General features: G+C 36.2%; 1 protein-coding gene across 3 annotated transcripts in view; it reads left to right on the top strand.

Moving 5' to 3' along the window:
* Nucleotides 1-16,646, top strand: part of SLK (STE20 like kinase) — a 49,956-nt gene that overhangs the window by 21,753 nt on the left and 11,557 nt on the right. The window contains exons 3-13 of one of the 3 annotated variants that reach the window (XM_071564372.1): nt 2,201-2,249; nt 2,978-3,127; nt 5,678-5,750; nt 5,946-6,140; nt 6,770-6,851; nt 7,834-7,962; nt 9,844-11,232; nt 12,514-12,644; nt 12,917-13,040; nt 13,314-13,493; nt 15,371-15,463. In XM_071564372.1, the coding sequence (XP_071420473.1) occupies nt 2,201-2,249; nt 2,978-3,127; nt 5,678-5,750; nt 5,946-6,140; nt 6,770-6,851; nt 7,834-7,962; nt 9,844-11,232; nt 12,514-12,644; nt 12,917-13,040; nt 13,314-13,493; nt 15,371-15,463 (2,595 nt within the window). Of the gene's footprint in view, nt 1-2,200; nt 2,250-2,977; nt 3,128-5,677; nt 5,751-5,945; nt 6,141-6,769; nt 6,852-7,833; nt 7,963-9,840; nt 11,233-12,513; nt 12,645-12,916; nt 13,041-13,313; nt 13,494-15,370; nt 15,464-16,646 lie in introns of all 3 variants that reach the window. The other 2 variants (XM_071564371.1, XM_071564373.1) reach the window with 2 other exon arrangements.

Here is a 16,646-nt window from a genome sequence, read left to right as displayed (position 1 = left end):
AGTTGTCACTACTGGGATAACTATTCAGTTTCAAAACTAATTTTTAAATTATAAGTTAGGAAATTGTCACTGTAAAATTGTGCTACATTTGGTCAGGGGTTTGAATTGAAAATGTGGAAATTAGCAGTTCATTTTGGTGCATTGAGAGAGTTAATTGGTGCTTATTTGTTGCAGCAGGGCTCAGACTAATTACATTAGTACAATTTAGAGCGAGATTCAGAGTCCACACCTGGAAAAATAAATAATGTGCTGAAAAAGTCACCTGTGAAGTATTTATTTTAGATGTGAGAGAATTTAGTGGCACTTTCATGTAGGACAGTTTACCAGTACTTGAACCATAATTAATTTGGTTCGATTAATTAATTAATTAATCCCTAGGTATTTGAACCTTACAGTGTGGTGAGCACACATGTGACTGTCCCTCACTGCTCTGGTATATTCTGTGTGTTCACTTGAGCAGCTTTAGCTATGGGAATATAATTTTTTCTTTCAGGTGATCCAGTGCAATATTCATAAGTGCTTTTGGAGTTGTTCAAAGAATACATGTTTTTTCTTTTTAAAAAAAGTTGTACTCAAAAAAGATACCTAAAACAAAGAAAAGAAAATTGCCTTGGAGTCTTATAAAGTTGATCCTTTAGTCACGAACATGGTGGATGTGTAATGCCATATTTCCTCATGTACATTTATTTTGCTAAGCTTAAAACTTTGTGATCTTAGGGCAGAGTAAAATGGTACTGTATAAAACAGGGGAATAGTGAAAAAAATTCTGTAATAAAGGTCAGCATGGAAGCAAGTATGGCCAGAGGCAAAATATGAAACTGAGCAGAGAGGCTTCTCTGGCAGAACACAGATAGAAGAGGAGTAAATAGTTTGAAAATAAAGTTGTAGCTACATAGTTTAGTGAAGTGCAGCAGCATGAAAGCAACAAAGGGAAGGCTTAATGATGTGGTAAATAAACATAATTTAGTGGAAGGAAAAAAAGAGAAGAATGGTATTTGGACACACACTTTTGCTTTCCTGGTTTGTAAATAGGATTTCTTCAGCAAAGAGACCTTTGTCAGATCAACAGCAAATATTAGTGAAATAAATTCTTTACTTACAATTCCCCAAACTTAACTTACTTGGCATATAGAAGCATGTAAATGGAATAATGTTTAAAGGATTTACGAAGAATTGCATTATATAATACATTTGTTGGTATCAACATTGTGGGGATTAATTGCAATAGTAATTTGAAGAAATATGTGACATAAGTGGTACATATATAAGTGTCATGGTATAAGGTATAGTTTGAGGTTTCCTTTTTTAAAGGCAATTATGCTCTGATTTTAAAATTTCTTTAAAGAAAAAGAGTAACATCTTATTTCCTGCAATATTGAGTGTCTGACAAAAAAATACTTGTTATCTGTCAGCCTGAAAATTGCAATTTAAAGTTCAAATTAAAGAAAAAACATATGGAAGAGTGGGATATCAGTCTTGGATGATCTTTCTTGCTCTCCTCATTCCCTTTGTCTACCCTCTTTTTCTTTTGTGTGTGTTCTTTCTATCCTTTATGTCAGCAAAGTTTGTGCTCCAAAGTAGTTCCAGCGTGTTTTTGCTTCAAATGGAAACTCAGAACCTGTGATGGACTTGTTCTAGTGTATTCTGGGATAAAAGCCTTGATGTGTCATAAGCATGAGTGAAAATGAAGGAAAATTCATGTAAACATCTGAATTTAGTGATTTTCTGTAGCTTTTAAGGGTATTTTTCTGTATTTTCATCTTGTCTGGAACATTACAGGAGATAGGATCTGCTCCTGGAAAATCATTTAGCTCTTTGACTTTTTAGTCAGGGAGATTATAGTATAGAAGTAGAGCTTAATTATCAAGAAATGAGTTTGCAGGGATTATGAAAATCACATTACAAGGAGTAGGTTTAAGCTGAATGTTTCATTATGTTTTATGAGTTTTATTATGCTATTTTATATTTGGATTAAAACTTTTGTCTGAGAATCTCCCAAGTATTTTTCAAATAATTTGCTTGAGCAGCACAGCCCTACTTTTGGCTGGGTAACAGTACCAGCATTTTACAGGTTAGTAAAATAATTTGTTGAGGCAAAATAGTCTGAAACTCTGATCTCTCAGTAATGCTCTCAATCAATTATTTAGTTTGGTGGAACTTTTTAATTTCTAATTTCTGTATTTCTTTTGTTTAAATACAGATCCTGATCGAATTTTGTGCAGGAGGAGCAGTAGATGCTGTAATGTTGGGTAAATAAATTGTTTCAAATAATGAACTTAACACTTTAAAATGATAATATATATTGTAGCACTTATTTCATACAAATATTGTTTTGATACGCAAATATTTCTGTAATTGTTGTGCTATATATGTTGAATGTTGGGATTTAAAAATTAGTTTGGTCATTATAAATTCTTAAATTAGATTTATTTTTTCTCATTTTTAAAGTGTTTATTTACTTTCTAACCACATTTTTGTCTCAATCCTTTAAGTGAATGTGAAGTGTTGTTCTCATGCTTATGAAGCTCTCTGTTGTTTTAACATAGTCTGTATGAGCTCTCTTTGGGATCTCATTCTTCCTCTTCCACTTCCAAATTACATTGGGAATTGCATCTACCTTACTGTTCGATTTTTCTGTGCTTATTCTTCAAATTAGGAGAATACTGATATCAGTTAAATAAAGGATCTGGTCTTTAGCATCTCTGTGTACCACACAGAAGAACCAATCTCTAAACTATGCAGCTTTTTCACAGTTCAGAAAGGTAGAGATGCATAATTGATAATGAGGAAGTGTTTGGGTTCAAGGCATGAAATTTTTACTGAGAGGAGCAAGTATTGTAACGTAGAATCTTTTTCTGACATGTGATGTTTAGAATCTGTCAGATAAAAGAATTTTCCCATCTGTTACTATGCAGATTGCTATGAACACATAACGTAAAATGCAAAAATGTTATGATTATTTCTGTGTCTCTTGTAGAGCTTGAAAGGCCGTTAACAGAGCCACAGATCAAAGTGGTGTGCAGGCAGACACTGGAAGCACTGAACTACTTGCATGAAAATAAGATCATCCACAGAGATCTAAAGGCTGGCAATATTCTTTTCACATTAGATGGAGACATTAAACTAGGTAAGCATGTTGCATATAAAAGACTTTCCGAGAACTTGGCAGTTTTTTTGTTGTGTTTTCCTTGGGCTGTAGTTTGTCAGAGTTCATTATTTACCTACTGAAAAACCAATCTAGCAATGAGAGGTTTTTCAAAAGGAAGTGGTTTGCTACTGTCAAGAACAAAAGAAACCAACTCTGAGCAAATATCCTGACCATACTTGGCTCATCTTTCACACCTCAAAATCAGTGGGGGTAGGAGTCATATCAGTATCAGCACCAAGTTGCCTTCAATCAGACACAGGTCCTACTGTTTTCAGTACAATGTTCTCACTTAGGATGCCTTTAGTATGGTAACATCAAAACTTTCCTTTGAAATTGTAAGTTTGGAAAATGAACATTCCTTGCTATCACCATAAACCAGTACCTAGTACTGTTATCTTGTCCTTTATTGGGAGAGGAATAATAATCTCAATTACTCGTCTTAGGTTTTCCCATTCATCTGTCAATTGTTTGTTACACTGAAATTAAGACAGAACAGTCCAGAAGAAGATTATTACAAGTTCACTATTATTAATTCCTGTTTTTTTAATCTGAATTTAAGTAACCATCCACATTTTCACTCTGCTGTGGTAGGGAGTCCATGACGATTCCTCTATACAGAACTGACAAAGGACTCCTGGTGGTGAATAGCATCCCTTCATTCAGCCAGGAACAGAGAGGAATTGTCTGGATCCACTTTGTTTCAGGGGCAGATGTGTATGGGCTGTCAGCCTTTGCAGTAGCTCTGCCCGTGGCACAGTTCCATGGCATTGTAGCTCACGCTCAGGTTTCAGAACCTTCTGTCTACATGGTGCATGTGATTAGTTGTATTTCTCTGGGTGCACGTTACACAGAGGGTAAAGGTGAGGAGGGTCAGAATATCAGCACAGTGACCTGGGGCTCTGAACTCCCAGCCTTAATACAGACATTCCTTGTACATGTAAACAAGATATGTCCAAATTCAGGAATATGTCACTGCCTGACTTGTGTTGATTGTGGAGTCTCAGCAAGGGTCAGTGCAACATCTCTGTTAAGAAGTTGGGAGTATTTAAGAACCTGATTTGCTGTATTGATCAGTTTAGTGTGTGTGTGCTTTTTGCATGGATCCCCTTACAAATGATGGTTGCCTGTACATAAAATCCTTGCATAGACTTTCTTTTAATCTGCAAAGTACATGTAACTTTACTGTTTTAACTTCAAAGCCTGAAGTCTTAGTGATGGTCAAAGGCCTTACTTTTAAGTGTACTAGAACCACTACCTTAGATTCTTAGTACTACTGTAAAAGAAACCACAGACCATAGCAGGAGTCTCGTGGTCAGAGTCATTTGTTTTTGTTAATTTCCTCACATGGCCTGGCTTCTCTTCACAAAGACTTGGAACTGTTTTAAGATTTTGTCAAGCTTACCTGATAAACAGCACCTTGCAGGGTGTCAAGATACTAAACAGTTCAGACCACAGGGAGATTTCTTCCATACTGACGTTTAGTGATGCATTTGGGTTTGCTAATTAAGCTTTCTAAAAAATATCTGCTTTAGTTTTGAAAAGTGTACAGCATCATTTGAAGGAGCATTTTACTCCTTTTAAACTGTTTGTATTTTGATTCTGTTATATACAGAACTTGATAATTACTTGTTTTCCAAATATGTGAATGATAAATAAATTTGCCTCATTGCATTCTATTTGTCTAAGGATTCGATTTTTATTATTTCAGTATCTGTAGTCCCTTAAGATTTCAAGTTTTGCATTTGAACCAGTGCAAACGTCCTTATATTTTTTCCACAGAGCAAAATTAGACTTCTCAAGTGTTGAGCCCATCAAGTAATTTTGTACAGATTAAAGATGGCAACACATGGCTATTTTTGTCCCTTTGCTCTAATCTCTAGATCTTCATTAACAAAATTACATCTATAATAAGCATAGAACACTTATTCAAATGTCATATTTTTCTTTTAAAGTGAGAAATGTAGTGCTTTGTAGACAAGTAATTGCAAAGATAAAGTTGGATTTTGGTTGAATATTACATCAAAGGTGGATATGCAAGCTTTCAGATATTTAATATAAAATGAAAATCATGTGAAAAGAAACCTATAAGATAAAGGGAAAATGTTACTTTATGAGAATTTGAGTCCTGAAATTAAAAATTGAATGAGTTGTTGAATTAATGAGACAGTTAATGGCATGTCTGAGGAATACAGACTTCATAGGCTAAAGAAATTAGTTTCTAATTAAAGTAATTTAAATCACTTATTTGTGTAGTAAATACCTATATTACTCTTGTCCCACACAGCCCAAGAGTAGCATTACTTTTTGTTTTAGAAATGGAGAGTTGGATTTAATCAAGATCTTTTACTAGAAATGCTCTAAAACCTTGGCATTTAGCTATCAAAACCTAATATTTTTATCTCACTTTGAAGTTTTAATGCTGCAGAATGTTTCCTCTGGAACATACAACATTTAAACGGCAATTGTAAAATAAAAAATAAAGTATGTTTTCCACTCTGCCATTAATAGTATTTTGCTGTTTGCTTTAAGCGGATTTTGGAGTATCAGCTAAAAACACAAGAACAATACAGAGAAGAGACTCTTTTATTGGTACACCATATTGGTAAGTGCACTGACTTTTTAATAAGAACTAATAACTTTAATTTTAATATTACAAGCTTGGTAAATATTGTGTAAATATATTAAGTGAGGGTAGAATGTGCTTCTTAAAATGCTTCAGTGAATGTTGTATGTAGAGTGTTCTCAGAATAGATCAGAATGCATTTTCTAATCTGGTACTTCGTTATTCTCTTTGCAGGATGGCTCCAGAAGTAGTAATGTGTGAGACCTCTAAAGACAGGCCTTATGATTACAAGGCTGATATTTGGTCTCTTGGCATTACTTTAATAGAAATGGCTCAAATAGAGCCACCTCATCATGAATTAAATCCCATGCGAGTGCTTCTGAAAATCGCAAAATCTGACCCACCCACGTTAGCACAGCCTTCAAAATGGTTAGTATTTTATTTACAGCTTTGTGGATTTGGAGTGCAAGGAATGCCATATTGTCTGTTTTCTGAGCTTCGTGTTCATGAGCATAACCCTGTTGTGGTCAGGCACATACCCTGTGTACGTGTGTACGTGTATGCACACATGGATGTATCTGCTCACACAATTGGAACTGTGGTCTTTTTGTCATAGTTCTGTATAGAAGCTTTTATACTGAAATATTTTGCAGATTTTGCATTAAAATGTATGTGATACAGTGTTTTACAAATACAGTAAAAGATCTGAAGACCATCTATAAAAGAAAAAAAGATTGTGTAAGAAGAGACTAGGAAAATATTTTTAAAAGCCATTATCTATTTGGTCAATTTAATGTCTTTACATGATTCAGTGGTATAGTAGATGTGATGTATTAAAAATGCAGAAGGAAAAATGAACTCTTGTATTAATGGGCAAACAATTTAAAGGTTGTATTTGTGCCATGTTGGTCTTGGCATTCCTGTGCTCTTTTTGTTTTTTGATGTATCAATAGAAAAGCTGCAGTGTAGATTCATGTGAAAGCAAAAGAATATTTCAGTATATGCTAGTCTGTTATTAAAACAGAAGAACCATCACTACCTATTTGCTTTTCGTGTAGGTCATCAGATTTTAAGGATTTTCTGAAGAAATGTTTGGAAAAGAATGTAGATGCAAGGTGGAGTGCAACTCAGCTGTTACAGGTAGGAAGAGTTAAATGTTCAGAACTGTTCTTTAAGGCAAGCATATTTTGTGTTTTTTAAAAGCAGAGCAGTATTATAGTAACTGTTTAATTTCAAATTGGGTGTTCATACACAATCTGCTTTTAAAATTGGGGCTTCTATCCTTACTTGATAAAATTTGGTTAAATGATACTGAGTGCAGATCAAATTATTCATTACCATATTTTGATGTAATGTAACTCATTACTTTGTGTAAGTAATTACACTTTGATACCTCTAATGGATGCAGGAGGTACTGACGTGTGCAGTCAGTGGCTGACAGGTGTTCTGAGAGCTTTAGGGCTCAGCCCTCCCTGTAATGCCGTCACTGCAGAACAGCTGAGCAGGAATAGATGTGAGCAGGTACATTTGGTTGTGTTTAACGTCAGCACACCTTTACTTCATCCACAATCCATCTGGCATATCTTGAACAGACTTAAGCAGCAGCACCAAGCAGAGAAAGAAGATTCAGACAGGAGGAGAAGAACCAGTACCTGCTTGCTCTTAAAGAAAAGGGTAGAATTCTAGTTTGTGTTAGGAAGAATTGTTCTAAAGACAAAGCACTTTTTTTTTCTAGAAATAGTAATTCTAGATAAAGCTTATCAGGAAATAATTTAACTGTGGAACTGAAATGAAAGTTGTTTCCAAGAAAAATAACCTTTTTAAAAATATTTCTACTTCTATTCTTTGGATTGTGAAAAAGGTCAGTATAAATGATTTATTTGTATTTTTAGCAAGTTCATTAGACTGTTACACTGTATGTTTCAATACAAATGTTATGATATTAAGACTTCTGCAGAAAAAATGTATAGGACAATTACAATTAATGTTAATTGTAAGTCTTCAAATTAGAGAGAACCACAGTAACTTCTTTCTATATTGTATTTCTTTAAAGTTATGATTTTACCACTGTGCACAGTGAAGTTACCACTTAATATTGTTCTTATTTTTTTGTTTTCACAAGCATCCGTTTGTTACTGTTACTTCCAATAAACCAATAAGAGAATTGATTGCAGAAGCTAAGGCTGAAGTTACAGAAGAAGTTGAAGATGGTAAAGATGAGGATGAAGAAGAAGAAGCAGAAAATTCTCTGGTCAGTTTAAAATTTACTTTTTAAAATAAGCAATCCCCAGTTTCCTATGGAGAATTCAGTTTCTGATGGAATAGCCAACTTTTCATGAAGTCTTCTAACAATAACATCCTGAACATACTCTAACCTTATTAAAAAATATGTAGTCAACAATTTCAAAATCAGCATGTTCCTAAACTCCTTAAGAACTAATAATAAATGATAATAAAGACTAACATTTTATTTTTTTTACATGTGATATTTTAAAAGTGGGATACTGATTTTTGTGTCAATGGTTTTAAGTCAAAGTGACTAGATGAAGAAGGAAATGTGCATTTGTAAAGAGTTTAAAAGATTAAGAAAGGTGCTTGACTACTATTCTATAAACTAAGTTTGTGATTTTACAGCATGGCTGTCAAAGGAGAAAAAAGCAGGAAACCCTCCATACTTTACTAAGACACGATTGCATTTATGGGTGTATTTCTGAAGATTCTTTAAGAATCTTGCAATGCACATGTGGTTGACAGAGGGCAGACTGCTGTTCAGGGATGGGTGGCAGGTTGCTGAGTGTGGTCCACGTGCTTCCTGCCCCCCGGCTGGAGCGAGTGTGGCGCCCGCGGGAGCTGCTGCTGCCAGCCCAGCTCTGCTGAAGGAGCCAAGGACAGGAGCAGATCCCTTCATTTCCTCTTCGCCCATCCCTGTGCTGCTCACATCCCCTGGCCTTGACACCCCATTCCCGGTCCACCCCAGCAAATCTCCAAGTGTTTATTCCCACTATCTTTCTCCGGGATTTATTCTCTATCTCTTAAGGATCATCCATCATCTCCTTCCGCTGATGAGCTGCTAAGCCATCAATCCCTGGGAGGGTTGGAGTCTACCCTGAGACTCAAATAAATGTCTCACAAGCAGCAGTTTAAGAAACTGTGAGGTAGATGCATTAACATTATTTACTTGTGGTAGTTTTAAACACTCCTTGGAGATCAACACTAAGTTTCTAGAACAATTGCATGAAGAAATATTTGAAAAGTGATTTTGACTTAAAAGGAATTGTTTTCTGTATGCCTGGAAAATCTGTAAGGTAGGAAATATGCAATCAAACCCATTCTTGCTGCAAGAGCTAACCAGGGATGTTCCCAATGGCAAATCAGGAGCCTGATCTGCAAATTACAGGGTTCTGGCAGTAAATACAGACAGAGAGATACTGCAATCACTTTGAAGAGTGAAAGGTCAATTATGGCTAAAATAATATTTTATTAATATATTCTTTTGTATATCTGTCTGTAATCTGATAACATTCATGTTCCAGCAGCAGCAATTTCTGCAGTGGGGTAACTGTTTCTGTTCTAGTTCTGTACTGTCGCTTAATCAGATCTGCTGGAGGTTTGCACCACTTTAATAGAGTTTTGCAGTGATTAAAAACAGATAAAAAAAATTCAGGCATTTTTGACAAAGAACATAAAGTAAAGCAGCAGAAGGTCTTAATACTTCGTTTTATCAGTGCTGCACTAACTAAAGCTAGACGGTTTCTTCCTGGCCAAACTGGCATGAAGATGTGTCTTTCAAATCCAAGTGTAGCTGAGATTATTGAGGAACCGAACTGATAAAAAAGCCATCTGAAAACAAAAAGACTCTTCTTGAAGAGCGGCTGATGGCCACGATCTCTTTCCCCCCAGTCACAGTGTATTTTTTTAAATTGTGAGAGATGGAAGAGGGTTCTTGTGAACTGTTCAGAGCCTGTCTGCAGTTCGGTGGTTATGCCAAGTGAATTACCCTGAGGTTGTTAAATCCATATGGCTCTGCCTGTGAACACAGTATCAGCCTCTGTTCAGGTGTTCTTCCCTAGAACTGTACTTGGATTAAGTTACAAAATGATGAAATGTTTCTGTTCCTTCAATTTTGTAGCAGTTGCCTGCCGAGAAACGCGCATCCTCCGACCTCAGCATCGCCAGCTCTGAAGAGGACAAACTGTCACAGAATGCCTCTGTCCTGGAATCCCTTTCTGAGAAAACAGAAAGTAATGCAATTGAGGGCAAAACAACTGGAGATGAATCTGAAGACATTAAATTTAGGAAAACAGCTGATAACATATGCGATACTACTGTTAATGATATGAAAGTGCAGAATGGTTCTGTGCCAACTGGTGAAGATGAGCAAGGCAAAATAATGCCAGCAGAAAACACAGAAAGCCTGGAAAAACCACATGAGGATACAGAACCCCAGAAAGAAGGGAAAGAACTTGAAGCGGTAACAAAATCAGAAATAAAGGATGAACCTAACCTAAAAATAGAGAAAGAAAATGCCATAGCAAATGAACAGACAGAATATGATAAACTGAAAGTAGTACCCACAACTGAAAATAGTGTAGAGAATGAAGAAGGTATTTCTAAGGAAACTGGTGAAAAAGAAGAGAAAGAGAACAGAACGGATCTCTTGGAAGTTGAGGAAGAAAAGGTCCCAATAGAAAATACAGATACAGAGCACAAGGGAGATAAAGATGAAGATCAGAAAGAGGCAACAGCAGACACCACTACAGAAACTCTACCTAATGCTACAGTTAAAGTGTCTGATGAAGAAACGGAACTAATAAAGGATGGAATTGACAACGTTAAGGAGCTAGGTGGTATTGCTGAAATAGTGATCAGTGATGGGGATAAAATACCTGAGCTGGAGGATAAGCCAGTGGAAAGTCAGGCTAAGCAGGTCCATGAAATAATCAGCTCTGGAGAAACTCTACCAGAAAGCCAAGATAAAGTGATCAAAGTAGACAAGAAACTGGCAGAAAGTAAAATTGAGGATATTAGTAATGCAAGCAACACGGAGGAAACAAAGATCAAAGTCTCTGGAAAAGATGTTGTAGACCAGAAGGCAATACAGAGCAAGCCTGAGGATGTTTCTAATGAAGTGGTAGATAAACTGACGGATATGGACCAAAATTTGGGAGAACACAGACCTGAGAATATCCAGGAAAACAACATTCAGATAGACAAAGAATGTGTGGAAGTTACTTCTGATGAGGTAATGAAGGATAGGCTTCAAAATGCTGTCAGTGAACAAGCTGATGACTCTGAAGTCACTGCGGTCCCCAGTATTAGTATAACTGAAGAAAATGAGAAAGCCAAAGTGGATCATCAAGGCAATACTGAAACTTCACAGCAGGTAGAATCGGAGAATTTGAAGGAAAATGATGCGGATTCAGGCACTGGTTCTACAGCTGATAACAGCAGCATTGATTTGAATTTGTCCATTTCTAGTTTCCTTAGTAAAAACAAAGAGACAGGATCAATATCTTTACAGGTAAGTGTAAGCAATCATACCTTTTTTAATATAAAATCTCATGTGAGTGTGACCATAAAATTATCTCTAAATTTGACTTTTGCAATGAAGAAAAGTGTTGAGTAACAAACTAGTATGACATGCATACAAAGCTTTTCAGAAATCAAAGTATTCTAAATTGCACAGTATAACAATTCTGGATTTTGTGCATTTATGCTAATTTTTTTCTTAATTTATTGCATAATTGTATTTTTAAAATGTGGACTAGCATGTAACAAGAATTCTAACAATAGTAAATGTGAAAAATTGTGAATGGTTGTAGTTCAGAGCTGATATTCAAGCAGACCAGTTCAATGCCTTACTCTGCACAGAATCCCTGTTTAACAGGAAAAATCTCCTTTAACATTTCATCTTATATTGAATTCCTGTCACTTCCATCTTCTGTCTCTCTGTTTAGGTTTGGGAGATCCAAGGCAGATACTCTGTTGGGTTTGTTTATTCCAAACGCTGCTCCTGTGGTTGTACTGTGTTGGTGCAGCTATGCCAGTATGAATGATCTTACTCAGAGGAAGCACATTCCAGACTATGAACTTTATTTATATCTTTATACTAATATGATTATAGCCATACTGAGTAGTCACTGTGTAACACGCGTTTGAATGGAAATAAAACAAACCTAAAAAACCAATGAAAGTAAACCCCCATAGCTTGGCATAGCTGTGCTAAACATCAGTTCAGGGTGTTTGCAGTAGCCCTGACACAATAAAGATGCAACTTCAGCTGGGGTGTCTCTTCTATTGTAATGAAACACCAGCAGCTTTGAGAACCGAGATATCTCCAGTTGTGAGCAGGATCACCACATCATTTCTGGCTAATAAATATGAATAAGAAATTTAAACTTGCTCATTTATTTCCAAAGCAGAAATAAATAGGTGAGTAAATTGTTACTCTGTTTTGGAACTGTTTTTCAGAGTTAAGTATCTTTTTTTGATGACTGGGAAAATCTTGGTTATAAGCAAACTGGAAATGCAGCTGTTGAAAATAAAACTGCATCAGTTTTGTTCAGAGTTTATCTAGATTATTTCTTTTTCTTCTGGCAATTTGGACAATCAATAATTACAGTTTTCCTTTGCTGACTAGAGAAAGTGTAAGTTGATTAGAATTTTTCAGGTTCTCACTTGATTAGTGAGATACCTGATAAGTGAGAAGAACTCTTGATTACTGTATGGTAGGCATTCACAGAAACATTTGAAAGAATATAACTTAAATAAGTACAGAATAACTTAACAATGCTTTATTTAGGAAACCAGAAGACAGAAGAAAACTTTAAAGAAAACTCGGAAGTTTGTCGTTGATGGAGTAGAAGTGAGTGTAACCACATCAAAAATAGTTACTGAAAATGACTCAAAAAGTGAAGAAATGCGATTCCTACGGTAAGTGTTGCTATAAGTAAAGTTTTCAAGAGGTTAGCAGCTAATTTTTTTCTCTCTGAATAAAAAAGGGGCTAATGATCTTACTCCAGTAATACTTAGGGTTTAATTTATGTTATTTTTTAGTAGAGATGAATGTAAAGTGTTTCTTCATAAGACAATTAATTGAAAACTAGTTTTACTGGACCTACATTGTAGATGCTCCTTTCTGTCTTTTGTAATTTTCCTCTTCTTTTGCTTTTCCATCAATATTAAGTGTTCATTTTCCTTATTAGACGTCAAGAGCTCAGAGAGCTGAGACTTCTTCAGAAGGAGGAGCAGAGAGCCCAACAGCAGCTCAGTAATAAGCTTTTGCAGCAGCGAGAACAGATGTTCAGACGTTTTGAACAGGAAATGACAGTGAGTTTCTGGATTTTGGTGCTCTTACAGTATGATGTCTTGATGGAGTAGGCAGAATGCTGCTCGCAGAAATCAGGTGTTTCCTTTTATGATGGCTGTAGCTTGGCCTTCATTCTTGTTAATAAAAGGCAGAGTTTTCCATTGTGGGTGCCCAGTTTGTGTGTTGGAACTTGCCTACCATAGCAGTTCATCACAACCATTCCCTGCTGTGGTACAGCACTTCACTGAGCACAGCTTAGTTCTCTAAAAGAAAGTGCCAAACTATTTTTACAGAGTAAAAAGCGACAGTATGATCAAGAAATAGAAAATCTGGAGAAGCAGCAGAAACAGACGATCGAGCGCCTGGAACAGGAGCACACGAATCGCCTCCGGGATGAAGCGAAACGCATCAAAGCAGAACAGGAGAAGGAATTGTCCAAATTCCAGAACGTGCTGAAAAACAAGAAAAAAGAGGTAAGAGATGGTGATAATAATATAGAAAATAAGGAGTGTAGACATAGTAAACAGTTGAGATTAGGTCTCCCAGAAGCCTTGTCAACTGAGCTGTGAAAGTGTCACTAGCAGTCAGTGTTGTTTCTTTTGTTTTACTGCCTAAAGTGAAATACAAACAGCTAACCATTTCTACTTTAAACAAATCCAGCTATAGTTATGTAGTAAATACTTATCAAGTTAGAATTTTGAAGACAATAATACAGTCTATATTACTGAGAACCACTTTAGTTTCAGATATGTTTCTTTTTTGTTACAGTAATTAGTTAGATTTTTATTGAGCATGGGCTGTTATTCTTAAGAATTTCTCTCCGTGAAGTGACAGCAGTAATATGGATTTGGTTCTTTAGCTTAAAAAAGAAAGCCAGGAGAGAGAAGTGTGGATAACCTAAAATCTCTTACCATAGATTTCATACATGTCACACAGTTAAGGCAAGATGAATGACAATTGACACTGACACCTTGTGCTATTAATTTGTTTGCTTTAGGGTAAGAGAAGGTGATGTGTTCCCATGGAGATTTTGCATCTTAAAAGCTGTTTTATTTCATTTTTGGATCAATTGTGTAGTGCCTATTTATATATAAATGGCTCTAGTGTTTGCTCTGATAGTTAGTAGACTCAGAGATACCTTTAGAAAGCTGTACTGTCCATGCTTTTGCATAGTATGATCCTGTAGCACAAAACTGCATTAAAGAAATAAGTTGTATTCAATTTGAACTGATTGCTCACATGTAAATAACAATTTTTCTTCTTTTGTGGTACTTCTTGCATTTTTGAGTCTCTCTCTATTTACTGGTGATTGGGTCCTACATGGGAAATTGGGGAGAATTTTGCGTTATTGCTCTGAGCTAAAAGCAGTTCTTTCATGGAAACAGGAATAGCATGTGGTGATTTGGACTCTGTTTTCTGATGATGCTTCCACTATTAAACAAACAGGCATTTGTCTCTGGGTGCATAGTTTTGTGTTTAAAGCTTAAAAAGGCGATGTACAGTCTGAAGGAAAATGCAGCTGGTGCTCTAAAACTGTCCATGCTACACTGGAGTGTGCACTGCTACATTTTTATAATTTTTAAAAACAAATAAAACACATCAGCAAATTAACAGATTAACAGTCAGTTGATTTAGCCAGGTTATATTTAGAATCTTTGAGCTAATCTAGTCTAATTCACCTTGAACTGAAACACGTTCCATCCCAGCATACGTGTCACGAAAGGTTTCTGGAAAACACAGTTATTGATGGTTTTGCTTTAAATTCTTCAGAACCAAACACTTGCAACCAAATAATACTTTGTTTGCTTGTATGATATTTTGAAGGCATAACCTGTGTAGATGTCATTTGTTGTTGGAGACACTAATAATGGCATCTTGTAAATTCAAGTTACAGACAGTGTCAGAAATAGCTGGTTTTCAGGGGAAGTTTTTTAAACTTCCAGCTATTTTTCACAGTTTTACCTTGAGGTAAACATACTCTAGTCCTTTTGCCATAGTGCTTCAAGAAAATACCACTTCTGCAGGTGGTGGTTTTTTTAACTATGGATTCTTCTGGCTGCTGCATGAAAACACAAGTGAGACTCCATTTCTGAGAGCACTGGGCAGCATTTGCATGCAAAAAGCGGCTGGCACGTCCCTCCTTTCTGCACTGCTGGCATGCATAAAGCACCTACTGTTCCTTCTCTTTTCATTAAGCTCTTTTCACTAAACTAACATCCCTGCCACTGAAGTAATGCATGCTTCCCAGTACCTCTAGTGCTTGACCTGCATGTCCTGTGTTCACAGTAATGCTTGCTGTGGAGAAAAAGTGTTCTTTTTGCCACCTTCTGCATGCTTATATACACTGTAGGTTTTATGTGAAGTGGAGAAAGCACCAAAAGAGCTGAGAAAAGAGCTCATGAAACGCAAGAAAGAGGAGCTTGCACAAAGCCAGCATGCTCAGGTAACAACAGCAGCTTCAAGCTACTAAAATACAAAAGGCAGCAGTATTCACACAGCTTGATGATTTCACTTCTTGTTGTTGTTGAGTGAATATGGAACTTAACTCAAACTAACCCTACGTACTGCTCTCTTTCTTCAAGTACTCCCATGTCACATCTCATAGACTAAGCTGGGTAGAAATGTAGGAGCAGTGGTTCCCAGGTTTGTACTGTCAAGTGCAGTGTTCTGTGTGTTGTACCGAAAAAGAATGGCATTTTTCTACAGCAAGTGTATTTACAGTGGATTTACAAGTGGTAAGTACCCCACAGGTCCTTTCAGATTTTGTAGTTGGAAGTAGTTTTGAGCAACACAAGTGCAGAGGAGGAAAATATATGCAATGTGTAAGCATGAGGCATCTTGTTTATAGAAGCAGGAGAGATTAGGTAAAATGTTATTTAAATGTCAAAGTGTAGGTGTATGGAAACTTTGCAGAAACATCATCTACGATTTCATGCCTTCAGACTTGCTGCTTCTTTATGACCCAGATAGAAAGAGGGTGAGTATTTTAGAAAAACATTGGTTTTGTGATGGCCACAGCTTGTACAGAGCGAGTTTCAACCACAGGATTGGATTGAGTAACTTAAAGATTAAATGTTTATTTGAGTGACCGAGTGGAAAATAATAGTAACTTTATTCGATTATGTGTTTAATTTAAGAGGGGATTTCCCAGGATAGAATGTGATGGAATTGCAGTGCTCTCCCCATACCAAAGATACCTGTCTCTATACACTTCTTAAGGAAACAAACCTCTAGCTTTGCATGGTGTTTGTAGTGACTTGGTTTATTTCCTTTGCTGGTTTCGGTTTGTTGAAGAGAGGTGAAAGAAAATTTTAAATATAAAAGATGCTTACTTGGAATGAGAAGTGCTAGACAAGGTGCAGATGTTTAGTTTGGGAGTATCAAAAACTTCTGTTAGCATCCACTTGTGTGATTAGCCGTGACATTTTGAATGCTTATTCCTAATATACAGCAGATGTAATTTCTTCCTTTTTTTAAGAATAAAAATATATTTCATTATGTCATGACATAGGAAGTACATTGTGTCCCACAGGGCGTTGCTCAGGTTATGATTCAGTCTTTTCAGTTGTCTTCGTGTACACTTTTCAACGCACAAATGCAGGATGTAAGTCTTAAAATGCAAAACA

Source organism: Pithys albifrons, chromosome 9 (assembly GCF_047495875.1).
Source record: "Pithys albifrons albifrons isolate INPA30051 chromosome 9, PitAlb_v1, whole genome shotgun sequence".
Lineage (NCBI taxonomy): Eukaryota > Metazoa > Chordata > Aves > Passeriformes > Thamnophilidae > Pithys > Pithys albifrons.
This window is presented reverse-complemented; position numbering and strand designations above follow the sequence as displayed.